Raw genomic sequence first — 27,833 nt, 5'->3', positions numbered from 1 at the left:
TAAATTAACATGATATCCACAAATTAAAAAAAACAGCTTGCTTCTCAGCTGTTACTAAGGCAGGCCTTTGGTGTAGTGTGAAGTTTATAATAGAACGCCATACTGTATTAAATCTTAAATATAACTAATTTGAACCTTTACACTGTTCATAGCATAAGGTAAAAAATAAATATTATTTTACCTTGCACACATAAAACTATTTATGTTTCTCTACAGAAGTCAGTGATTTGGCATTATATAATTGGCAGTGGGAGGTGGTTTCCAATTCCTATTAAGGGTTGGGTACGTGAAAGTAGGATATGAGATGCTCCACTGTATTTAAAATATAAAGCAGGTTAAAAGTACAATCATAGAGAGATACAGATTTTATCAACTGCTTAAGCTTACAGGTTATCTCTCAACCCAATTATTAGTTTAATACTTAATTTACTGGCTTTCCTAGCTAAGTACTCTGATAATTTTTTCCATTCACTTCCCATTTCCTGCCAAATCACAAATCTTATATTAGTGGGGACTTTCTACAAGTGGTTTCTGGGTAATGTTTATATATGATAGATCAGCACTTACTGTACCTCAAGAACACTTGTCTGGAAAGCAAAATTCTGCTTATTAGGAGTGTTGTGTTACTTTAACAAACCTACAAATACCACCTTGCTACAGCTTAGAAGGTTTGAAGGTTCGTTTGATCTCCAGAACCTCTGAGGTTTTTCCAAATCTTTGAGGGCTCCTCACGTTCTCACTTGTTCCAACAGAAACTTAGAATGTTTGATATGGAAGCGTATTAGGCCACGTGGGGAGTGATTTTTTGTTTTTCTGTCTTGGGGGCGGGGGCGGGGTTATATTCTGAGAGAAATGACAGAATTTCTGAGATTAAATATTAACACAGGTTCACAATCCCTTATCTGAAACCCTTGGGGCCAGATGTGTTTCAGAACTTGTTGGATTTCAGAAAGGTAGTATAGTATATGTACCGTATATTATGGTAACACCCCAGCAAGGTCTGTGGCAGAACCCCGTATGCAACCACATTCATATTTTTTGCAGCAAACACTCTCTTTTTGATCAAATATTTGTATTTATTTTAGAGGAAATGATCACAATCTCAAAACTCTTAGGTCACATTCTTGTAGCACAGATTTCTGCACAGAACTGCGGACATCTGTGCTGCATGAACGCAACCTTGATTCTACTGACAAACACATGCCTTTTCGAATTTCGGAATTGCGGATAAGGGATTGTGGAACTGTATTTTTTGGGGCTTCTTTAAAATCAAATGCTCAAATGCTCTAATCAGGTTATATTTTGGAATTGGATTTAGCAATAAGAAAATTATTTGGCTGTTGGCAGAAAATTGTATTTTACAGAGACAATGTGGCAAACTCAAAGACTTTTTTTCTCAGAAGTTTATTCTGATTTTAATCTCAGAAATTCTGACATTTTTCTCGTAATCTCCCCCCTTCACAGCCCCTCATTGGGAGAAAAAACATATTGTGGCACGGTGGGGTTGAGTTATGTGCCAGCGGGTTGTATGGGTGGTTGCAAGTCCCCCCCAACTCAGGCTTCAAACACTGACTGTGTTTCTTTTAGAGCAGAAGTCAAAGGTTCTTTGTCTTTGTCTTTGTCTTTGTCACGCTGCTACTCAGCTGCCCTCCTTGTCCCTGTCCACAACAGGTATGAGACAAAGAACTAAATGTTTGGGTCCTCCCTTTAATGCAGGCAGCCCTGAGACACCTGTTCCTAGTGGTGGGTCAGCTGACTGCTGGAGTAGGGCAGCTGACAACTCACAGGAAGTTGAGTGCTGGGTTTTGTGGGCAATGTATTTTTTTTTCTTGTGTTTGGCCTAGCAGCCTAAAAATGAAAGACACATGCAGGGATATATCGGTCTTCTATAACCCTACCCCACACTGTGTTACAATATTTTCAAAGCAACGTTGTTTTCAAAATGAACCCGGTTTATAAACACTTAAAAAATCCCAAAATGTAATTTTTTAAATACAAAAAACCACAGAGGTTTACAAATAATTGTTCAGGACATATCATCAGTTTTGCAAGAAGCACACCTCTCTACAAGCTCATCAGAATTACACCGCAAAACAACAAAAAACAAAACAAACCAAATCATCCGGTTAGCTTGTGCTGTGTGTTGAATAAATATAAAAACATCTTCAAATGTACTGATAATTATTGTTGTTGTCGTTATTACTACCAGTACTATTTATTCATAACAATCATAATAATAAATGTACATTGCTTACTTTGTATTGATTGTAAACGCATGTGTTCAACTCGTGCAAATGTGTTCTTTCTCCTTTGCTGAGAAATCATCAGGTCAGGTTTGCTGTGTTGAATACATCTTGGAATATTACCTCTGTGTATTTCTTAATCTTAGCTGTTCTCTTTTCTGCCAGTTCTGTAATTTGGGATGAAAAGGGGATTCTGACATTTAGCAAAATAGAAAAGTCTTAATCTGTACCTTCACCCCCTCACATTTATTCTCATGATTATCTTCTCCCAACCCCTGTTCCAAATCACTATCATAACTGTCTACAATACTAATCAATGTTACCAATTTAAAGTTTACAATACTAAAAAGTGTGTTTAATTGAGTTTTATGGTTTTCAGAAGCAGTGAAATGTTCAAAACATCCCCCAGTTGACTCCATCGTGCTCTAATGTATTGAGCACGTTCAACGTCTTCTCTTAAGAGAAGTTTTTTTTAACCAGTACAAAAATCTGTTTGTTTTAAAAGCTTTTAGATTGGTTAATACTCACAACAGACCTCTCTGCTGTTGGTTAAGACAAAACCTTTTAAGGCTAAAGTGTAGGTGGAAGTTTGGGCCGCAAATCATCCCTGTAGTCCTCTGGCAACACTACAGCACGGGCCTGTAGTCCTCTGAGTGTTAAATAAAAGTTGTTGGATATAACAGTTCTAAACCGTCATTAAAAGCCCCTCAACTGTCAGCAGACATTGGACCAGAGCATTAAGTAAAACCATAGAGGTAAATGTAAAGTATGCATTTTGAAAATATATGCTTACACTGCTAATTTTATTTTATTTATTTTCTTCTGAAAAAGATAACTATCCCCTACCTGGCAACATGCATGTGGACCACTCTTTGTTTTTCTGTGTGTTATTTTTTCTTTATCTCCCATCTTTACAGCAAGTGTTGTGCAATATAAATGGAAATGTAACTGTTTGGGATTTATTTTGCTAATGCACAGAATATCCCCAAAAACGTGTTCCTCAGATCACCACCATGGGTCTCCAACACTCCAGATTTAATATCATCTTCTCTGGTTTTGTTTTTTCCCCGCACCTCATCATTGAATAATTGCCAAATCTCTCCTAATAATTTCACTCATACCTGTCCCCAATTACCTATCCCAATTGACACTTTGGGACAGCCCTACAGGTAGCTCAATCTGAAATGGTTCAATACATTGTTGTGACAATCAATTAATGACAGACAGACTGAGGTAAAATGTATGTTTGGATTAAAGCTGCTGTGATGAGCATCCCAGGACATTTAATTACTGAACCATTGTGCCACCCAATTAACGTACCACATCGGATGGCAACTAGAGTGGCACGCTCAGTCTGTTCCATTCCTGGAAGTGGGCAAGTTCATAACAAAAAGAGGAATTACCGGAGAAGATGACAGAATCCTGCTATACTAGATGGAGCAAAATACAATAAAAGGTTATCCAATTTTCCACACTGTATTTCCTAGATATCTGTATGACCATTTGTCATCCTGAATAAGCCCAGGATACTGGATATGGATGAGTGTGTGTTGGCTCCCTTTTATGTTTGGTGTTTTTGTCTTTAGCACACCAGGACTCTACAAACAATATGATACAGCATAATGTAGTACAACACAGAATACTCTTATAAAACTAACTTTCTGCAATGCATCCCTGATTTCTGTTTGATGAAAACACCACACAATGGAAACCACTGAATAGCAATGAAATCCAGCTTAGGGTCAGCTAAATCTAAAAACTTGATTTAGAGATTTAAATTCTTTGAAAAATGTCCTCCTGCTGTTTGACCTTCACATCTAGCTTATTTATCTCCTCTCCTCCCAGGATGTGAAGTATCTTGCCATCAGTGGGTTCTTCTTCCTGCGTTTCTTCGCTCCTGCCATCTTGACTCCCAAACTCTTCAACCTTAGGGACCACCACGCAGACACACGCACCAGCCGCACTCTTTTGCTTCTGGCCAAGGTACATGCACCTGTACATGCACCCACACATGCAAATGCACACACAGTCATGCAGTTCAAACCTTAAATTACAGATAGTGATGATGTTATAGTGACAGTGAAGAATCGAAATTTCAAAGACTGATTTTTACATGACATGAAAGGATTGTAAAAGTGCTGATATGGTTTGCATACAATCTCCTTTAATCAAGACCATAAAATAAATTCCAAGGCCAATGGAGTGTGAGCTGTACTGCATGTGTAACAAAAGAGGTGAATTTTGCTCATAACTCTCTTATACATGATACACAGGTGAATTAGTTTGTCTGACATTTAAACAAAGGCAGATAGATTAAAAAAGGAGACGGTAGTATTTATGCATTATTGGGCTTAATTATCCAGAATTGTTTAATTAATGCATTTTCAGTACATTTACACATTTTTGCAACATTTCAATGGTCACATAAGTAAAAATAGAAGTATGTTTACGTTTCTATCCTCCAGTGAATTGATTTTGCAAGATTCATGAGGTACTCAGTTATTCACCAAGTTTTTGTAATTTATTTGTGTGCCACGTTCAGAGGAAGCCCTGGCCAATTCAAACAAACCCAGGGCTAGGTATTGGTAAATTCTGCACTGCTGTAAGGGGATCCCTGGTCAAGGAATGTAATGACAGAGTTCAGATTCAAACCAGCACTGTTTGGACTTCAGGGCTTAATACGTGTCTATTTGTCAAGTAACTTTAATGAGTTTATGATCTTTAGCCATCAATAAATAATTTACCTATTCTGGAAAATTAGGCATCAGATGTATAGTCATTTACTAAAACAACTGTGTCTCATTTATATAACAAGCTACCAGGGTAATCCAGTTTTGAAGTGTTATTTATGAATGTTTGAAGTGTTTTATTTATGAAGAGAATCTCATAAAGGAAGACTTTCATTGATCAGTGCTACCTTATTTGCAGAGATGACATTTGAACATCTTGTTTGAAACAAAGACAATAAAGGGAGTCAAAGTATGACACAGGTGATATGAGCAAAAATGATTGAATTGTGCAATTAATTAAAAATGGATGCCACAGTAATTGACCTTTAGCATATCATATCATATTTTTTATCTTGTTGTAAATACCTTGGTTTGCTCATGTTTAAAGCCCAATACAAGCTGTCACTGCATTGGCTCCTCCTATGGGAGCACTTGTTCAGTTTGAGTCACTTAGAGAAAAGAGAGCTCTCTTCTGAAATCCTGTTGCTATGCATGAGAAAAAGAAAAGTTCTATTTTTACCCAATCTGCCTGGGATTTCAAAGCAGGGCCGGTGAGTGTGAAATGGAAATGGACTTGTTTCCCTCAACCACTGCCCATCCAGGTGTGGGGAGGACAAAGGCATTGGTGTTCATTTAGGGGGCCTAGGGGGCCGTTTGATCTGCTGAGAGTGAGAACATTGAAAAGGGGTAAGGGGTAGGGGATAGGGGGTAGGGGAATCTGAATGTGGGAAGAAGAAACATTTCCTGAAAAAAAAGGTACATTACATTTTAAAAAGTCACCTTGAGCAAGCTACATCTCTCTCTCTCTCTCTCTCTCTCTCTATATATATATATATATATATATATATATAATCATAAGTGAGAGAAAGAGATAATTATATATATAATATGAGTCATCTTCATTAATCATAAAAAAGAAGGATACAGCAGCCAGCATTAGTACAGCATGGCACAGCATAGCAACATGCTTTTAAGACAAAATTAAAGCTGTGGGAGCTACAGGACTAGCTTGTGAAGGATTTGTGCCATTGTGCTATGATGATGATGATTTTGGTTTCCAGGAGTAGACTTTAGAAGGTTTCTTACATGGTGAGGTGGAGGTCAGTGCATCTTGACACAGGAATCAAGAATGTTAGCAGAAGTGACAAGTGTGTCCAGAAGCATTAACAGTGATATCTATTTACAGTGCAGCACTATTAATGGTGCACACTGACATATCTGAACAGTACCACCAAGCTAATATGAAACATTTTATTTATAGAGGGAGGTAACATTAGTAGGATGATTCTGCATGGGGTTCTAAAGGATTTTGTCTTGATCTGTATGTTTTAGGATTAAACCCACATATATATACTGTATATATACAGGGGCGTCGCAAGGGGGTAGGCATCCCAGGGGCCCCAGGCTGGGGGGGGACCCCCAAATGGGAAAACTCTGTCTGCCCCCCTCAACTCTCACCAGCGAAAGCACCATCCGCCACCCCCCACTCTCACAGGAGAAAACTCCATCCGCCCCCCCCCGCTCTCAAAAGAGAAAAAAAATTCCGCCCCCCCCCACGGGAGAAAATACTGGAATTACTTTGTCTGGGGCCCCCACATACTCTATAATCACCACTGTATATATAGTGGCACTCTTTAAAAGATGAAGTCTAGGAAGCAGACACACAAGCAGGCAGGGATATGCTTAAAGGACATACAGGTTTATTTATAGTGCTCATGCAACAGTAGCAGACATTGAACACCAAAACTAAATCTCTGTTGACCCCACCTAACATTTTTACAGGTCCCTTTCTACATATGTAACTAATAAACACAAATCACACAGCGAACAATCCAACTTCCACGTCCAGGTCCTTAAATTAAAGTTTGTTACCGTATTCAACCCCTTTTTCTTCTCACACTACTCTCAGTCTTCAGTTTTTGTTTGCTAATCATTCTGGCAAAAACAGTTAATTAATCCTTTGTGCCTGGAGGCTGCAGGTGAGGTGGGGTGCTAGGGAACATATCACTGTTACACAGGCTTCAGTATATAATACTGGACTGTGCTCTGTGAGGTCTAATTTAAATTCCCCTTTGCTTTGCTTTCAGATTTGTGGAAGTACTTTGCAAAGCTATTTGCTCAACTGCAGAACAAAAATAACAAGCAATCACACAAAAAGATAATACATAGAAAGATCAATAGGACATTAGAAGGGAATCCCTCCTCCAACTATTACAGTACAATACAAAGACCATATTCTGATGGACGCATTCTGTAGAGAAGAGTCTTTATCCTCTTATACACTGAATGAACAAAGGGTGTCTATATATTTGAGGATTATTAGGACACCTGCTATTTGAACACCCATTCCAATATATTTTTATAGAAAAACTGACAGGGAAATACTTTCTATTTTTGATTTGAAGAGGTTTTTTTTTAATACTTCAGTGGTGTTAGAATGTAATTTATTTAATTGCTATCATTACAAGTGGATCTCTTTGCTATAAGAGTCATACTTTCCTTTCAATGATAATGATTCTCTTTTCATCTATGGGTGCTATGGGGTCAATTCTGGAAAACAATTCTGTTGTCAGGAAAACATTCCACATGAACTCAGTAAATAGTTAACATGTAGACAATATGTTTAACAGATCTTTCTCCAGACTTTCTCCAGAGTCTGATCTTTCATCTTGATATTCTGTGGCAGGCAGTGCAGAGTGTGGGCAACCTGGGCCTGCAGTTGGGCCATGGGAAGGAGCAGTGGATGGCCCCCCTGCACCCCTTCATCCTGCAATGTGTGGGCTCCGTCAAGGACTTCCTGGACAAACTCATCGACATAGACAATGACAATGGTGAGTATTGCCCACGGGCACCTCCAGAAGGCTATGTGCCTTCAAAATGTAAGGTCACAGTCAAGGGTTACGGGAAAGGGAGAGGAGGCAGAGTTAGACTTCTGGCACCGGAAGAGCACAGTGGTCTGGAGGGGATGTATGGAGAGATGAGGGACTGAAGGTAGCTTGGTGCACTTTGGTCGAGACAGCAGTAGGTGTGGGTCAATGTCTTGAACTGAATGCATGCCAATATCGGGAGCCAGTGGAGGGAGCAAAGCAGTGGAGTAGCGTGTGTGAATCGGGACAAGCCGCAGAGTTCTGGATGAGCTGGAGTGGGCGGGTAGTAGTTGCAGGCAGGCCAGCCAGGAGGGAGTTGCTGTAGTCCAGGCGGGAGAGGACCAGGGACTAGACGAGCAGCATTAGTCGAGTAGTCGGTGAGGAAGGGACGGATTCGGCTTATGTTGCTCAGGAAGAATCTACAGGTGCGTGTCAGCATGGTGATGTGCTGGGTGTAGGAGAGTGCAGGATCGAGGGTGACTCCTAGATTTTTAGCGGAAGAAGGAGGAGAGTGAGGTGCATTCCAAGGGGATCGAGATGGAGAGGTCAGCAGAAGGTGAGGAAGAGTGGGGGAAAAACAGGAGATCCGATTTGGAGAGGTTGAGCTTGAGGTGGTGTGAGTGCATCCAGGCGGAAATAGCAGACAAGCAGGAAGAGATGCGAGAGTGGATGAGAGGGTCGGAAGACGGAATAGACAGGAAGATCTGGGCATCATCAGCGTAGAAGTGCTAGGAGAAACCATGGGATGCGATGAGGAGGCCCAGGGAGTGAGTGTAGAGAGAGGTGAGAGCAGTCCCAGAGATTCCAAGGTCAGCGAGGCAGGAGAGGAGGATGGAGTGAACAAAGGTGTCAAATGCTGTGGAGAGGTCAAGGAGGATGAGGACTGAGGAGAGGGAGGCCGCCCGAGCACAGCTGAGGGAGTCAGTGACTGCCAGGAGAGCCGTTTAAGTTTAAGAACAGATAATACATAGAGGATTCATAATGGATTAAAAAGGGTAAAATGGTAAAACGATTAAAACAAAGCACATGAAAAGCATTTCCAATTCAAATTCTGAAGTATGAGATATTGACCAATTCAATTCCAATTCCAAAGACTGAAACATGCACAATTCCAATTCATGAATTTGAATTACAAGAATCATTAGGAATTCAAATTGGAATTGATCAATTCAAAAAGTATAAGATTTGCATTAACCCATGAATTTCAATTTAAATGGAATTGACCCCAACCCTGATAGTAACAGCAAGCAGTGTAAAGCAGATGACCAATAGCTAGAGGGATGTGGGTTCAAGTCCCAGTGCAGTCACAGTTGTATCATTGAACATATGACTGTAGCCCGATTACTAAAGTTTGGCCAGATGTATTCATGGTTATATGATTTAACCTGTGATCAAACCAGACTTAACAGGAACCTCATCAGGAACCAATCCTAGAAGTAATTTATACCTTGTGAGGAACTGAATTCTTATCTGATGTAGCGATGGGACAAAACATCCAGGTGCTCTTACAGAGATGTTACTCTGTATATGCATATGATTTCTTATGTGGAAAGAGAAATCCCTTCACAGCGATTGGAAGAGAAAGAGAGAGGGAGAGAGGGGGAGAGAGGGAGAGAGATGGGGGGTGGGCAGAGAGGGGAGAAAGAGGCAGAGAGAAGGAAGAAGAATGGAAAGAAAGGAGCAGAGGAGAAGGGCAGGGAAGAAAGTGTTTGAAGTGAAGCAGAGATCTTTGAATGGTTGTCCTAATGTCAAAGAAACAGGAGAAGCAAAACTCACTGAGCCATTCCTTTAAGAATGACTCTTATATCACCAAATCATATTAATCCTGGTGTTCAGTTGCTGTAAAAAGTGAGTATCTGGCAGGAAGCCCTGTGAGTAATTCTGGCGTCATTGTTATAGTCAAGTCCTAATTGAAACCCCCACAAAAGACTGCTGGTGAAATATTTATTAGGAGCAAGGAATTGATAGAATAACTCTTGAGATACTAGGGAGTTGGCCACTCATCCATGCATCCCCTACAAACATAACACAGATAAGGTAAGCTATTCCTGCCCCGCATAGTATTATGTAGGTCAATTGGCATAGCTGCTGCCCACCCCACTGTGTTTGTAGAGGTGAAAATTAGTCCTTATTAAATATCATTTTTCTAATCTGGTCTGTCATTGGCAAAGCAAATTTCCACCAAGGCTTCTGAAACTTCAAATTAATTACTGCATTTCTCTGTGAGATTGGAAACAGACATATTTTATAGCCTTTAATGACAGGCAGCGGGGTTAGAAAACCTGCCAGTTGTGCTGGTCTGGAAGCTTGAGTTACTGTATGAAGATCAAGGGAGTCTGAGGGCTTGTTTTGTTTTGGGTCAGTTGGCAGTTTGTCTTGATTGAAGTGAACCGAGAGGTGGTAGCTATATATTGGGCCTGAGGGTTTGTTTTGTTTTGCAGTGTGAATGCACAGAATTCACAAAGGGTCCTTTTTGCTAATGAACCTTAAAATCAAGCAGTGAGGTTTTGCAGGTGCTGTTTCACTTTAGAGAAGTATACATAGAGAACAGTCATTTACTTTATACCTGTGGTATAAGCTATTTGGTGGTGAGAAAAAACAGGGGCTCATAAATCTTTAAAGGCAGAGTGAAAAATGAAAGCCACCCGATAAATGGTTTGCAATGCGTCATGCACAATGGTTCATCAATGTAACAATTGCATGTTTCCCAACCACATTTCCTCCTTACCTGAAATCAAATAGCCTTCACAAAGGTGATTTATACAAAGCACGATGCAATCTTAATGTTTCTCACCTTTGTGTTCCTCCAAAGTCATATTTGTTGAACTTCTTTAAAAGCCTAGTAAATCATCTTTACACAATTATGGTCCTTGAGATCCCCATAGGTCACCCCTTAAATTATTAAATTTACAAAGATTTGTATAATTCTAATTCTGATTAATATAGCAGGTGGTGTTTTGGTTATTTATAATTAATTTGTAACAAACACCTGAATAACTTGCAGCCTTCAAGTGACTTGCTTAATTGATCAATAACAAACATGTGTTCCCAGTCTTTACAAACCAACAATTTAAGGTAAGCTATCAAACACAATCAAATTGGAACTGCAGACTACTGTTCTAAGCAATAATGCCAGATTATCAAATAAAATACACTTGAAGTATTACATAGTCATATGTCAAACAACAGCAATGTAAACTTTACCTGCATCCATTTCTGAACAGGTTACAGATGTAGTCATCCAATTTGCAATGTGCTGGGAATTATTGGAAAATGAGCCCTCAGGTTACCATGGTAAAACTAGTCAGATCATTTGACGTTATGGGTTGCTTGTTACTAGGGTTACAACCTGGACCCATCATTTGAGGAGATTTTGAGACAGATGCTAAACTTTGCCCCTCAACTGAATGAATCAATATGTAAATTTCAACCTTTGCTGAAGTGATATTATTGCTACCAGAAGGACTCGTGGATCTGCCATGTTCTTTAAAGTGCATTACAAATGTGCAGTGTATTATTATTATGATGATTATTTAGCAGACACCCTTACCATGAGCAATATAGAGCTGTCACACAATATACACATTTCAAGAAACAGTTCAGAATGTTGAACAAGAACTAATGTATATGAATGCTAAAATAACTCCATTATTATAATCATTACCCATATATATAATCCCAGGGATATCTTGGGTGAATTGCAATGAATTTGCAGAGTTACTAACCATGGGATTATCTCCAGTTAGTACACTGCTTTCAGTTATTTGCAATTGAGCCCTTGAGATTTGTCAGGATTTTAACTTTAGCCTTAAATGGAATTTAATGAAAGTGTAAATTCAGCACAGCTATGGTAGTAATTTAGTTGCCTTTACCCTGCACAGTGCCAATAGTAATGAAGAAAGACTATTCATTTTAAATATTTTAATTTGTTGATGTTATTAATGTTATAATATTGTCTGTAGTTCAGAATATGTTTATGTTGCATATCTTCTGTTTATTAATAATAAATGGCCCTATTTGTATTGACTTTCCGGATAAAATCCCAACACTGATTGGTCTGATCAAAGACAGGAATAGTAAACAGATGATTAGAATTGGGTGTTTTCTTGGCATGGAAATTCAACTGCAACATTTAGTTTAGCAGGGTATTAAAGGTTAATTTACATATTCATTTATTTCAGGTCCTAATTTATGTTCAATGTACATGTTAATTCATTTCACTTTCGGGGACAAAAGGCTCTCTGAACTCACAAATTAAATATTTAGAATTCCCAATTAACTGAGAAAACAGGGGGAACACAACCATAGATTCCCAATACATATTTTACCTATTTAAATTATTTAAATGTGTCTTGTTAAACCTGCTGAATTGGGTTTTTTAAGGACCAGAGATGGAGAGCTCTGCATCTATTCAATCAATCAATTGGATAGATTTGCAAGAAAGTATTTTAACAATTGTATGGTTGCTGCAGAACATCCATTTATGCTGCAGTACAGCCCCACCGTGTGTTTAATTCAATGAAGTACACTTTGCAATTACTGAAAAGTACTGGAATGGCTGAATTTGTACTGGCTGTGACCAGGGTTGGGGTCAATTCAATTTAAATTTAAATTCATGGGTTCATTCCAACTCAAATCTTATACTTTTTTGAATTAATCAATTCCAATTTGAATTCTTAATGATTCTTGTAATTCATATTCATGAACTGGAATTGTGAATGTTTCAGTCTTTGGAATTGGAATTGAATTGGAATTTAGACATGTTAAGCTGGAATTGAATTTGTAATGGTCAATATCTCATACTTCAAAATTTGAATTGGAAATGCTTTTCATGTGCCTTGTTTTAATCATTTTACCATTTTACCCTTTTTAATCCATTATGAATCCTCTATAATGATGTATTATCTGTTCTTAAACTATTTTATTTTGTACTAATTGTGTTTTCCTCACATTTTTCAATGATTTAGACATGGGGTTCATAAAAAAAAAAAAATCTGTGACATACACTTAACACTAGAAGCGCCAAGCTTATGTAATAAACATCTCTACTGTGTTTTAACTGCATAAACACGAAAATAAATAAGTTATGAACACATTTATCTAGAATAGTCAAAATCGGGTTATTTTCACCAGTCATTAAATACATAATAACTCAATATAACCCATAATCCTGCCTGCCCTTTACAATACAGTCAGTTTGGCGCTCAAGTGGAGGTCTCTACCAGTCTACAGTCTTTCATGTGCTTGAAAAACACACGCATTGTACAGCATTACAGGTGTTTTCTTACATCTGTAGTGAGATTGAGTGGATACAGTGATTACACCGCAAATAAACATGGATTGGAGATGGAGATTGAAGAGAGATCATTTTGGAAATGCCATGTATATGAACATGACTGATTCAGGGGCATCAGTGATACTGGGAATGACAGATCATTCGTGGGTTTGTGCCAGTGTTGTGAAAACACTGCGAGTGAAACGCCAGGTCCAAATGGCACCCAGTGCTTTTACTCTACTGATCAATACGCGATTGCTACTGCACACAGAGTGCAATAGCGCAGCACATCGCACGCAAAATAATGATGCATGGACATTATCAGTGGAAGAGGATGTATTTTAATGTTATATATTCGTGGAGTAAAAGTGTTCACCTAGAGAGGGCTGTCAAAATGCAGTGTGAGGTACGAGCTCATGCAGGAAAAGTGCAGAAAAGTGTCCTATGTGGACTGTACCAAGCTCTCAGGTATGCAGGCTAAATATATAGTAAATAGTTTATTGAAATACACTGATTTTATTGACTGAAGCTTTGTATGTTGAAAACAAAGTTAACACAGTGTTGAAAATGTTTGCTTTAGTTTACAGTTATGTTTTGATAAATGCAATAGTTATTTTTGAACTTTATTTACGTATACACTTGTTTCATTATCTTATTGTATGCCATTTTTGAGCTTTTTGCTTATTGTAGGCTATATAGCTATTTATGTTTTGACTGCAGTGTGTGCGTTTTGAAAAAAAGTGATTTGTTCTTGCATTAGAATGTAAGTTTTATCTGTATTAATGTTTTGATGTAGGTGTATTAATTAAGGCTGTGGCCTGTGAATACATTTGTGAACACTCGAATGGCCCTTGATAGGAAAAAGGTTTCCCACCCCTGATTTAGACAATATAATGTTTTATTATTAAAATTACAGTCAAATGCTTCTCAGCAGCTTCTCAGGTAAATTTTTCCTGGCCTCCTAGCAACTGAGGAATTTCTATTATCTGAATCTCAGCCAATGAGTTCCTCATCCACCTAATAGACACTCATACAAGACAGTGTCCTAGTCCTGCCCTCTTGTTGGGAAGGATATATCACAAGAACTATCTCAATTACTTGCAATTACACACTGTTCTAAAACGTACTATATAAGGACCTACCTCGCTACCTTGCTTGTGTTTTTGACTTGGACTGTTACTGAGAACCTGATTTTGTGATTGAACCTGGACTGGCTGAGGACCCGCTGCCTACAGATTTGGACAAACACTTTCACAATGTCAGAGAAGCCTCTGGTGTTTGATCACTTTGAAAACTTAAGTGATGGTAACAAAGAAGGAAACCATTAAGGATTAAGGAATTGATATGTGAGAAATATCAAATTGGAATTGAATTTGCAGAATTGATCTGAATTTGGAATTGAGCTAGCAGAAATGATCAGAATTTGGAATTGAGATTAATTGAATTGAAAAGGAATTTAGGAAAGTGTTTTGGATAATGAATTGATTTTATGGAATTTAAAGGGATAAATAATTGAATTGTAATTGAATTAGTGGAATTGACCCCAACCCTGGTTGTGACTGGCCTTTTTTTTGTCATTTTGTTTTTTTCTTTTACTGGTTGGCTTAAAAAAATAATTTAGATACCCAATTAAAGAAAAATTCAACACTATTTTATTTGCCTCCAATTTTATTTGTCCAGTATAGTAGCATGTCATGTGTTTTGTTACAGAATACAGAATACTGCTTTTGTCTGAAAGGAATTTGATATTTTTTAACTGATCAAGTCCTTCAAGTGATCCAAGGATCCTATCCAGTCTATTTTTAAATGTTCCCAAATTTGCAGCTTCAACCACATCGCTGGGGAGTTTGTTACAGATTGTGATAAATCAGTTTGACATGCAGGTGTCTCCTGTGCTCTGTCTTGAATGCCTTGAAGCCCAATTTCCATTTGTATCCCCGGGTCTGTGTGTCCCTGCAGATCTGGAAAAGCTCCTCTGGTTTGATGTGGCCCATGGCTTTCATGATTTTGAAGTCCTCACATTGTCTCCTCTGTTCCAGAGTGAAAAAGTTCTGTTCCCTCAGTCTCTCCGAGTATGACATTTCTATGGTGCCTAGAACTGTACATAGTATTCCAGATGAGGTCTAACTAGTAAATTGTACAATCATAACATGACTTTCCTTGTTTTAAATTCTACGCTTTTGACAATATACCCTAGCATTTTGTTTGCCTTTTGTATTGCTTCCCCACATTGTTTGGATGAGGAAAGTGATGCGTTACTTCTTCTAGTGCTTTTCCACCCATAGTGTAATTATAGTGGACATTTTTATGACCTGCATGTAATACCTTGCACTTGTCCACATTGAATTTCATCTGCCAGGTGTCGGCCCACAACTGAATATTATCTAATGCGCCGTTTCCACTAGCCACGTTTAGCTGCAGCGTGGCCATGCCGGGCCAGGGGGTTTCCATTATGGCTCAGCTGCACCTCCACCTGTGCCCGAACTAATTTCAGGAGACACAGTTTCGTACATTGTATTGGCTGAGTCCCAAACTGGTCTGGGTCACGTACTGTATAGCAAGCCAAATTGTCATTTAGAGATATCTCAAAATATAATTAAAGATATCTTAAATTGCAGATATCTCAAATTGACTTCCTGTGAAAATGCAGTACATTTTGTATGAACTTCCTGTCTATTTTAAGATATCTGAAATAGAACAGGAAGTCTAATTTGAGATATCTCAAATTGAATTTGAGATATCTCAAATAGGACAGGAAATCTAATTTATAACTATGTGTTAATAGTCATACTGTATATGTCATGATATAGAGATGTAGTGTCTACACGGGACAGATTTAAACCTTCGCGCACTGTATTTAATAATGCAACGCAGTTCATTCTCCCACATATAAATAATAAGGGAGAATATCTAGCATACTTAAATTAAGCTATATTGTCAATGTTAATCGGATCATGATACAGGGAGAAGTAACACGGTTATTTGCGATGCGCTGGTAAACAAAATAAACTAGATGAAATTTTAAGTGATGTAATTTGTTTTATATATTGTTTTAATGTGTCCCAGTTTGTACTTTTGAAGACAAAAAAAAAAAAAAAAATATATATATATATATATATACATACACTCACCTAAAGGATTATTAGGAACACCTGTTCAATTTCTCATTAATGCAATTATCTAACCAACCAATCACATGGCAGTTGCTTCAATGCATTTAGGGGTGAGGTCCTGGTCAAGACAATCTCCTGAACTCCAAACTGAATGTCTGAATGGGAAAGAAAGGTGATTTAAGCAATTTTGAGCGTGGCATGGTTGTTGGTGCCAGACGGGCCGGTCTGAGTATTTCACAACCATTTCTGTGAAAAGGGAAAAACATCCAGTATGCGGCAGTCCTGTGGGCGAAAATGCCTTGTTGATGCTAGAGGTCAGAGGAGAACGGGCCGACTGATTCAAGCTGATAGAAGAGCAACTTTGACTAAAATAACCACTCGTTACAACCGAGGTATGCAGCAAAGCATTTGTGAAGCCACAACACGTACAACCTTGAGGCGGATGGGCTACAACAGCAGAAGACCCCACCGGGTACCACTCATCTCCACTACAAATAGGAAAAAGAGACTACAATTTGCACAAGCTCAGCAAAATTGGACAGTTGAAGACTGGAAAAATGTTGCCTGGTCTGATGAGTCTCGATTTCTGTTGAGACATTCAGATGGTAGAGTCAGAATTTGGCGTAAACAGAATGAGAACATGGATCCATCATGCCTTGTTACCACTGTGCAGGCTGGTGGTGGTGGTGTAATGGTGTGGGGGATGTTGTTTTCTTGGCACACTTTAGGCCCCTTAGTGCCAATTGGGCATCGTTTAAATGCCACGGCCTACCTGAGCATTGTTTCTGACCATGTCCATCCCTTTATGACCACCATGTACCCATCCTCTGATGGCTACTTCCTGCAGGATAATGCACCATGTCACAAAGGTCGAATCATTTCAAATTGGTTTCTTGAACGTGACAATGAGTTCACTGTACTAAACTGGCCCCCACAGTCACCAGATCTCAACCCAATAGAGCATCTTTGGGATGTGGTGGAACGGGAGCTTCGTGCCCTGGATGTGCATCCCACAAATCTCCATCAACTGCAAGATGCTATCCTATCAATATGGGCCAACATTTCTAAAGAATGCTTTCAGCACCTTGTTGAATCAATGCCACGTAGAATTAAGGCAGTTCTGAAGGCGAAAGGGGGTCAAACACAGTATTAGTATGGTGTTCCTAATAATCCTTTAGGTGAGTGTATATATGCATATATATGATGATTTTAACACATTTTACTATATTGGCACAAACCTTCTCAAATCAAGCCCCGGGTTTGCTTTGACAGTGTCAGAGGTGCACCAGCGTGCCGTGTTCCTGCCCTCCGTGACAGTGAAGGAGGGCTACCTTTACAAGCGCAAGGTGGAGGGGCCCCAGCTGCTGACCCGCTTCGCCCTCAAGAAACGCTACTTCTGGCTGAGCAGTGAGACCCTTTCCTACGCCAAGACTCCTGACTGGCAGGTTGGCCATTGTCTCTCTTCCTCCCCCTCCCTGTCCTAACATCTCTTCATCATTGGACATCAACCCACACCAGCTAGCTGGAGAAGTCCCACATTGCACTGTGCACTCCAGATTTCAGCAGCCCAATTACCGCCGTGTATCATCTGCAGTGAGTAGGGATAGATATATCATATGGAGCACTTATCTTTCTCTTGGCTTATCGATGTTGCTCACATTGCAAAATGTAATAACTACTTCACCCTTATTTAGGCAATGCATCAGTCAAGATGACTTCTTATCACAGCACTAGAACACTGGTTCAATGTAATTTAAATTGTGGAGAATTTAGGTTTCATCCTGCTTTGTGGATTCACTCACGCATCATGGACTGCCATTTCATCAGAGGAAAAAAGTCATCTTGGAAAATGTGCTGAAGGAGATATGGCATTCACAACATTTCAGCCTGCATCTCTCATTTCCTACCCAGATCCCACTGTTCTCAGTGTCAGTCAAACTAGACCACCTAACAGCGTTTTAAATTGAGCCACTGCACGTCATTCCAGTATACACAAAAACCTTTCAACCCACATTATTCTGTAACCCAGATAATTTTGCATCAACCCGATTGTGTATCTCAGTCCAACCAGTGCATAACCATCTGTATCTATCCACGTAACATCAGAATCTTAGAGCCTGAGAACTGTGTTCAGCCAAATAAATAATTTACATTAAAACAAAAACATTTGGACATATAACTTAAAGATACAAACCTTAGCCGGCTGGGCTAGCTAAGAATACACTTTCCAGAACCCTTGGATCGTGACCCCTTTCAATCTGTGCATTTGCTAATTTATTGGTGTGGAGCTCTGTAAACGGGAAATTCATTAGCCGGAGGTAATTATCCAAAGCAGGCCTTTTGTTAACGAGTGCCTCATTTGCAACAGATGCCCTGCCCCAAAGCCGGGGAGAGAGACGGTAAATGACAAGGACGGCCCTTTGAGTGAGGAAGCTCTATTGTGCTCCTGAAGAAAGAAAATGGACATTCATGCATTGTAAATCATATGGATATTGATACATTGTAAATCAAGTCCAGGGCTGCCAGCAATCTCCTCTCCTTTCTCCTCTTGTACCCTGATTTACACTTTAAATTCCCTTCACGTTGCAGCACACCCCGGAAGGCATCCTTGGATTACATTGCTGCAGTCCCCCCCTTTCTCCTGCCATTTCTTTTGAGATCCTCTGTTCACTTCCTCTGTTCATCCCTATAAGACAATTAATCTTTCTCGTGTAGCTGTTCACCACCTGTGTGACTGGGGCAGTCTGATTTTAGAGATTTTGACAGATTGCCAAAGCAGTACTGTTTCTATGCGATTTCCTCCAGTTGCTACTTTTTTACAGGAGGAGATCCTGGTCTCTGCTATTTCTTCCTTTACTTACCATTCAATATTATCCCAAAAGATATAAAGTAATGGGATTAAGAGCAAGATTCAGAGCCATGAATTCTTTACACACTAAGCAACTGTGTGTCCCAACCTGATCGCAATGTTGATCATGTTGGTAGATCTGAGATCCATCACTGTAAGCAGACTCGACTGTGCAAAACACACTGCTGTGAATTGGTATTGAAGTGTTTATGCAGTGTTTTGATCAGTGTCTGTTCATTAAAAAAAATGTCAGAATGCAGAATGGAGCCAAGCAAAAAAGTAGCTCCAACAGGACATACATTTCTGGAAACACACTTTTAGGATGTATGCAACAAGTAAGAATTTGAATCACAGAAAAATATGGGGTGTGCAAGTTACTGCCTTAAAACCATCTATCTGTCTTTCTGTTCCCTAGGTCCGCTCCTCCATCCCTGTGCAGCGTATCTGTGCTGTGGAGCGTGTGGATGAAAATGCCTTTCAGCAACAGAACATGATGCAGGTCATCACTCAGGACAATGATGGACAACTCCATACTATGTACATCCAGTGTAAGGTAACTAACTGGCCACTCTGTGTTCCTACCTCCCAGGGTCATTGGAAACAGCAGCTGGCACAGGTCAGGCATTAGGTACAGAGAATGAACAAAAATATATCTTTAAATACTCTCTATCTCAAAAAGTAAATCAAAACAATATATTAGAGTTAGAGAGTTAGAGAGCTAGAATCATGGTCTAAAATAGGTTATTCAGTTTTACAAAGCCCTTCAAAGACACCCACCTGGAAATTGTTCTTGGTCACCATGTCAAAAATAATAGTAATCATAATCAAAAGGAAATGGGTTCCTTACAGACGGTTCACACAAAGACAGCTAGCATTATTCCTGGCCAGAATAGTGTGACAGATTGGATTACTAGAGAGGAATGAATGATTGAGGTCTTGAAGAAAATGAATACATTTCACTACCACAGGCTTTTCAGGGACAGCAATGGAAAATTGAGGATCTACCTTTTGTGTATACATAGAGTTGCTAATGCTGTGACTCATTTCCCAAATGGTGGAATTGAATCATAATGACTGGGTTAATAATAATAATAATAATAATAATAATAATAATAATAATAATAATAATAATAATTCCATCACAATTTTGAAGACAGGTATGAAGGTGAGTGAATTAAACATACTTCAGGGGGAATCCTAATTGGCTTAGCTGGTAAGATATCCGCAAGGAGAGTGGGGTTGAGCCCTGTAGTCCACACAGTGCTAGTCTGATTCTGGGCTGTGTCCTAGCTGGTTTTAACAAAGATTCCACAACAGAAGGCACACAACTATGTAGAGGAGTGCTACGTGGCACATATCAGGCAATGAGGCACTAATGCAAGTTGTTATTGCAAAAAGAACAAAACATTTATTGAAAAACGAAAACAACAAACAAAACACAAGAAATCACCCCCACCGAACTCAAGACACATCAGAAGGGGGAACACCTGCATCACACCAACACTCGTTGTATTACAAGAGGTCTGTAACAACCTCCAACCCTCATCTCTGATCTCAGTCTTCTGAGAGCTTTATAGCTGTTCAGTAGTGTCTCCTCCCCCAAGCCAAACCATCATATATACCAATATTAACAATAACAATGAAACTTAAACAGATACCAAATATATTTTACTATAGACTATATTTAAGGGATTCATAAAAAATAACTTTTAAGATGGACTATAAATATGGGAATAAATAATGACCATAATATACCATAATAGTCTCTCCCTAACCGTGCATTCAAAATAAACAAAGCAATATTAGCACCGGTTATTTGCCCATGGAATATATGCAAGATATGCGGGTAAGTGTACTTGGTTTTATGTCAAAACTAAGATGGCTCGTCGAGGACATGGAAAAAAAAAAAAAAAAAAAAAAAAAAACCTAGGCTATGTCGTGATCATGAGATAATGTTATGTCTCACTATCAGATAAAACGGATATGTTGTCATTTTCATGAGCCAGTGCTGAGACTGGGGCAGTGCTGTTTCAATAACGCTAATGCAGACAGAAATTGTTTTATGCCTTTCAATAATTGAAGGACTACACATCAAAGGAGTGGCCACCCCTAAACTGGCGACTCAGGGGCTTTAAATACTCTATTCAATAATTCAATTAAACATTGAACTGCACGGGGACTGGAGGGGGAGAACACAAATTAAAACGTGGAAATGTGATATAGGTGTATTTCATCAAAGTAATCAAATTAAAAAAAACGTACAATGGCCTGAGACCGCTACCAGACCACTCGGTCGCTGTGGTCCGGACCTCGGACCACAAAATGCTACAACCCCTACTGGCACCGCGGGCACTTTTTGAGTGACCAATTAACCTGAACTGCTTGTCTTTGGACTGGGTGGAAATGGAAGGAAACCAGAATACAATTAGAAAAGAAGCGAGATACGAAGAGAATAAGCAAACTTCACAGAAGTGTAATGCATTACGCACATTTCAGTCCAGTGGGTACCCTATACATTAACCAAGAAATTGTGTTGTAATGAAGCTCGCCACAGTTTCAGGATCATTTCGATGTTTGCATCTGTGAAGTCTAAGTCTGGCAAGTTGACGTCTAAGGTGGCGCACACTGATGTGTAGTCCTTCAATTATTGAATGTCTTAAAATAATTTCTGTCTGTATATTAGCCTTGTTGAAAATAAAACCGAATGTGTTGACACAGCACTGCCCCGGTTTCAGCATTATCTCATGAAATCAGCCACGCGAGAGATCACGTTATCACGTTATCTCGTGATCACGACATAACAGCCCGTTATGTCGTGATCATGAGAAAACCAGAGGGGCTATTTTTTTTTTCATGTCGTCATCGAGCCACCGTAAAAAACAAACATTTATCCAAATACGTTTGCAAAATAAACAATATTCAAAATACAAAACGTGTATATTAAAAATTAATAGTTCAGTTCATTAGTTAGTTAACTCTCCATGCGGTCAAACAAACAGTGCAGGACAGTGAAGTGAGAAACGTTGTTCTATTTAAATATATGGGTTTCCTTCCATCACAAACTATCAGGGTTCAGTGGCTTTAAGGTAGTCAGAAATGGGCACCTCTGTGGCTGATGGCATGTCTGCATTGTTTTCGGTGAGAATTGTGCTAGCCTTCACTTCGGTGCCCTACAGAAAATACATCTATAGAAACATATGAAAGTATGTTTTATAATTGTGTCAATGTGCAAAAATGGCCACACCTACATATTTAAATACATTCTGAAGATAAATATATAACAATGTATTTTTAAATGTATTTCAGAAGTTTTATTTAAAAATCCCAAGAATTATCACTTAAAAGTCACTTAGTCATCTTTTGAGAACTGGAGATAGCAAATATGGGCTGATGCAGTGCTATATTTAAGCATCATAAATAGATTTTTTAATAAGCTCATACATTAAGGTCCTATCACATAAATTAAAAGTATAAATCAATAGATGTCCCATAACTAATTAATGACAATACAACAATTGTGTAGATTAATATAGCTTTGTTCAGATTTCCTCTAAGTTCAATAATACTAACAGATCACATATTTTCCTGATGCACAGTGTAATAAGAATGGTTGCATCTGTGATACAAGTCACAAGCTGATATTCTACAGTACTTTATTTACTTTCAGGAACAGCAAGCTCTGATAGCCTCTTTAAAAATTTAAAAATAGTTTGAAAATATTCAAAACTATCCAATAATATTCACTCCATTTTGAAGTAATCAGAAGTATTTAATATGAGATTTCTAGGATTATATAAACCCTTTAAATGCTTATAGATTATACTCAGTATAAAGTACAACTGGAAACATTGATATGAGCAGTAATGACCTTTATACAGCACGGGCAGAACTTGTTTTGTGAGTGTGTGTGTCTCTACAGAACGTCAATGAGCTGAACCAGTGGCTGTCAGCCATCAGAAAGGCAAGTATCTACAATGAGAGGATGCTGCCGTCCTTCCATCCTGGGTCCTACCGCAGCAGCAAGTGGACCTGCTGCCTTCAGAGCGATCGCACAGGCAAGAATCACCTTCAACAATCACCATTGTATTGGCTAGGCAATATTGCTTTCCCAAAATCCCAGTGAAAATGAATGAATTGTTCCTTTTTGATGCATGTCATCATTTGGGTGATCACTCCATAATCACTAGGACAGCACTGGCTTGTTAGTTTTGACCAAACTATACATATTTTAACCAGTAAAGTACTCTGATCAACTGCTTTATTTATTTTTTCTCAGATTGAACAAACTTGTAGTAAGAATTGACAACACTTTGCAGTGAGTGAGAATCAGGGAGGGGTTTATATAGGCCAGTGGGAGAAGCAGATGATGGAGAGCAGGTGTGCAGTGAGTAATCAGAGTGCTGTTGAGATTGAATGAGTGACTGATTGAAGCTGGGAGAGGTGACTAGTATGGAGAGGGTGATGGTGACCTCTGGTGGGGACATGTGGAGGTGCATTAAACTGTGGTTGTCACAGTTACAATGTTTATTTCAGTCATGACTACCCTCACAGTTTTTCTCCTGTGAATAAAAATGTATACTGTATACATCTACATTTGTAATGCATTGCAATAACTCTGTCAAATATGTAATCATTGAAATGTTACTTTCTTCAATTTTAAAGGAAAACTTAAGACACTCTTCGGTCTCAAAGCATCTAGGGGATTATGACGCTATGTGCTCACCATTGACAAAATGACCATTTTGTGTCCAGAAGGACCTGCAAGTTGTTATTGTCTCTGGGCTCCATATTCACAATAATAATTGATACATTTGGCAGATGCTTTTATCTAGATGCAAGGGTAGGTATCTCCAGGCCTGGAGTACCAGATCCCTGCAGGTTTGGCAGAAACCTTTGGATTGGCAAATGGGTCAGACCTTGAAGAGACATGTGATTTGCCTTCCTATCCATGGGATGAGTTCAGTTATGTAACTAAGATTAGAGATGGAGTGATCAAACAATCAAACAAATGCAGAACTGCAGGAGTGCAACTGCCTACCCCTGGTTGAGATTGAACTCATGAACAACTACTCTGACAACGTTTGGCAGTAGATCAGTTTTGTGCTCTGTCTTTTGCATAGGACACAATATGATTAAAATACTTGCTCAGGGTAACTCACAGTAAATGAGGCACAGAGACGGGTCTTGAAACAGAAACCTCCTGTTAACAAGCTCCTGTCCTTAACCAGCTTAGCCACTAAACAACCACTACTTTATTATTTACTGGATGTTAATTGCCCATGCCCTGTGTGTTTTTAGTTTTTTTTACCCCTATTGTTCTTCTAAATGTTTTATTTGCCATGTTGGTGAACTATTCTAGTAACAGATCTAGAAGGACATTTTAAACCAAATGACACAAGTAGTACCCAGAAACCTCCATCACTATTGTTCTCTCCCTCTCCCATCACATTCTCTCTCCCTCTCCCTCTCCCTCATCCACAATCTCTGCTTACTTCTCTCTCTCACAGACACACCTCCTCTCTCTCCCCTCTCTCACCCTTTTATCTCTTCTTCTTTTCCTTCCCCTGTTTCACTTGCCCCAACCCCTCTCTCTTCTTCTCTCAGTCCTAGGTTGTAGTCGAACCCACTCTGCTGTGACACTAGGTGACTGGAGTGACCCGCTGGACCCTGATGCAGAGACACAGACCATCTATAAACAGCTGTTGCAGGGCAGAGACAAGCTCAGGTCAGTGTATGCCTGTCCCTTGTGGCCACACCCTGCTAACACACACTGCTTTCCAACAGTGTTCTCTCTGTCTCGGATTTACTTTAAGTAAGCATGGCTGATGTCACACTGCAGAAGACAGCTTTTAGTGTGAAGGCTTAGTGATCAAGTTAGTTTTGTAATAGGTGCAGTGCATAACCGACCAAGGCACTGCCAGTGAGGGCTTAGTGGACTTGGATTCAGACAGAGTTTCCTCTCTACAGTGCCTTTACTCTACGGTTTGCACTGCAGAGTGCAGAGAAGCAGACAGTACACTTTTCAGAAAACATGTTTACGTAATATGTATTGCCCACTTCTGAATCTCCAATTCTTTATTAACTTAGCTCACTGCTACAAACCTCAAACTTAGAGAGAGGGTAGGCAAAAGGTTTCAGGTTCCATAACAGCAGGAGGCTGTAGTGAAAATACTCAATCTCGGGTTGCAACAATACAGCTGGATTTCTCCATCAGGAGGAAACTGAGGGCTACACATAGCACTAAAGCACTTTGGGTCTCGCACATATTTGTATATATTATATAGATAGCATATACACTCACCTAAAGGATTATTAGGAACACCATACTAATACTGTGTTTGACCCCCTTTCGCCTTCAGAACTGCCTTAATTCTACGTGGCATTGATTCAACAAGGTGCTGAAAGCATTCTTTAGAAATGTTGGCCCATATTGATAGGATAGCATCTTGCAGTTGATGGAGATTTGTGGGATGCACATCCAGGGCACGAAGCTCCCGTTCCACCACATCCCAAAGATGCTCTATTGGGTTGAGATCTGGTGACTGTGGGGGCCAGTTTAGTACAGTGAACTCATTGTCATGTTCAAGAAACCAATTTGAAATGATTCGACCTTTGTGACATGGTGCATTATCCTGCAGGAAGTAGCCATCAGAGGATGGGTACATGGTGGTCATAAAGGGATGGACATGGTCAGAAACAATGCTCAGGTAGGCCGTGGCATTTAAACGATGCCCAATTGGCACTAAGGGGCCTAAAGTGTGCCAAGAAAACATCCCCCACACCATTACACCACCACCACCACCAGCCTGCACAGTGGTAACAAGGCATGATGGATCCATGTTCTCATTCTGTTTACGCCAAATTCTGACTCTACCATCTGAATGTCTCAACAGAAATCGAGACTCATCAGACCAGGCAACATTTTCCCAGTCTTCAACTGTCCAATTTTGGTGAGCTTATGCAAATTGTAGCCTCTTTTTCCTATTTGTAGTGGAGATGAGTGGTACCCGGTGGGGTCTTCTGGTGTTGTAGCCCATCAGCCTCAAGGTTGTACGTGTTGTGGCTTCACAAATGCTTTGCTGCATACCTCGGTTGTAACGAGTGGTTATTTCAGTCAAAGTTGCTCTTCTATCAGCTTGAATCAGTCGGCCCGTTCAACAAGGCATTTTCGCCCACAGGACTGCCGCATACTGGATGTTTTTCCCTTTTCACACCATTCTTTGTAAACCCTAGAAATGGTTGTGCGTGAAAATCCCAGTAACTGAGCAGATTGTGAAATACTCAGACCGGCCCGTCTGGCACCAACAACCATGCCACGCTCAAAATTGCTTAAATCACCTTTCTTTCCCATTCAGACATTCAGTTTGGAGTTCAGGAGATTGTCTTGATCAGGACCACACCCCTAAATGCATTGAAGCAACTGCCATGTGATTGGTTTGTTAGTAAATTGCATTAATGAGAAATTGAACAGGTGTTCCTAATAATCCTTTAGGTGAGTGTATATAATCTATAACAGGGATGGCGAACCTTTTATGGCTGGTGCACCCAAAGTCTGGTTTGTGCCCAGGGTGCCAATGATTAATTAGGGGTGTAAAAGTTTATACAATAGTTAAAACAATATTTATATTTATTTTCTGATGTAATTAAGTTATTAAGTTAACCAAGGGTGCTGGCAGCTTTGTAGAAGTGGCAGGGCAAAGACCAAATAATAATAATAAATATTATTTTTGCACTCCATGTACTTTACTTCATGCATTGTATCCTTTCACTGAGTGTCTACAATATTAATACCATGGAAACATCCTTGTAAACGTCCCTAATGCCATCCTGATCTCTTTTCAAACGGCAGAGAAAACATACCCCTGAAAAGAGTTTATACACAAACTCTATAATTCACCATATTTTAACAACTCTAACCCTAAATTGTTAATCTTCATGCAAAAAAGGTACCTGAAAAATAAAAATATAATAATACTACAAACAAATACAAAAGTAAAACACAGGATACACGCAAATGGTGTTCCCTCCTGTCTCAACTCAACTACTCCCGGGGTTCAACACACAACATGGTACAGTGTAGCAAGATAAGTAACAGACCACACAGACACCTAGTCTGTTAACAGTGGAAATAACATCACTAAGCAACACCTTATAAAAATGATTTCATGAGTTAAAATTACATTAAGTTTTCTTACCTTTTCAGATGTTCAGATATCGAAAACAATAAATGGAACATGAAACAAGCCACTCTGTTTCAGTACCACTCCAAATTAAAATGTCTTTCTCAAGCCTTTTCTCCTTTTCCATAGACTCATGTTTCTTGGGCACTACTACTTAAATACCCTTACCAGATTAGTTGATATAGCAGCACGTCATTATGCTCTATATCGCCGAACCCGCCATCCACCGGCTCTCCCTAAACATCTTGTGGGGCCGGATTAAATCAAAACTTTGACTAATAGCAAACTAAAAACCTGTACATCATAGCGGTTACATTTCTGATTAGAAGAAAGTGGTATCTAACTAAAAATGAAGCCGCAACTGAGTACAGTTCTGTAGTTTTCTATTAGCGGGTGGGTCAAAGTTTTGATTTAATGCCAGCCATGGTTTGCTAGGTTTTCTCAAGTTATGAATCACATAATCAAGGAATATTACAGAGCCTTGTTTCATTAATATAAGCACAGATCATACATTTACACAATACCAAGGAGACTCAAACAATTAAACAGTATCAATTAATTATAATTTGTACATAATG

At 39.3% G+C, this 27,833-nt stretch overlaps 1 protein-coding gene across 1 annotated transcript in view; it reads left to right on the top strand.

Moving 5' to 3' along the window:
- Window positions 1–27,833, top strand: part of rasal1a (RAS protein activator like 1a (GAP1 like)) — a 176,523-nt gene that overhangs the window by 140,726 nt on the left and 7,964 nt on the right. Inside the window, exons 14-19 of the mRNA XM_066689532.1 lie at window positions 4,089–4,226; window positions 7,659–7,803; window positions 17,500–17,672; window positions 19,491–19,628; window positions 22,995–23,130; window positions 24,680–24,800. Coding sequence (XP_066545629.1) covers window positions 4,089–4,226; window positions 7,659–7,803; window positions 17,500–17,672; window positions 19,491–19,628; window positions 22,995–23,130; window positions 24,680–24,800 — 851 coding nt within the window. The remainder of the gene's footprint in view (window positions 1–4,088; window positions 4,227–7,658; window positions 7,804–17,499; window positions 17,673–19,490; window positions 19,629–22,994; window positions 23,131–24,679; window positions 24,801–27,833) is intronic.

The sequence above is a fragment of the Amia ocellicauda genome, chromosome 17, assembly GCF_036373705.1.
Source record: "Amia ocellicauda isolate fAmiCal2 chromosome 17, fAmiCal2.hap1, whole genome shotgun sequence".
NCBI classification, from domain to species: domain Eukaryota; kingdom Metazoa; phylum Chordata; class Actinopteri; order Amiiformes; family Amiidae; genus Amia; species Amia ocellicauda.
This window is presented reverse-complemented; position numbering and strand designations above follow the sequence as displayed.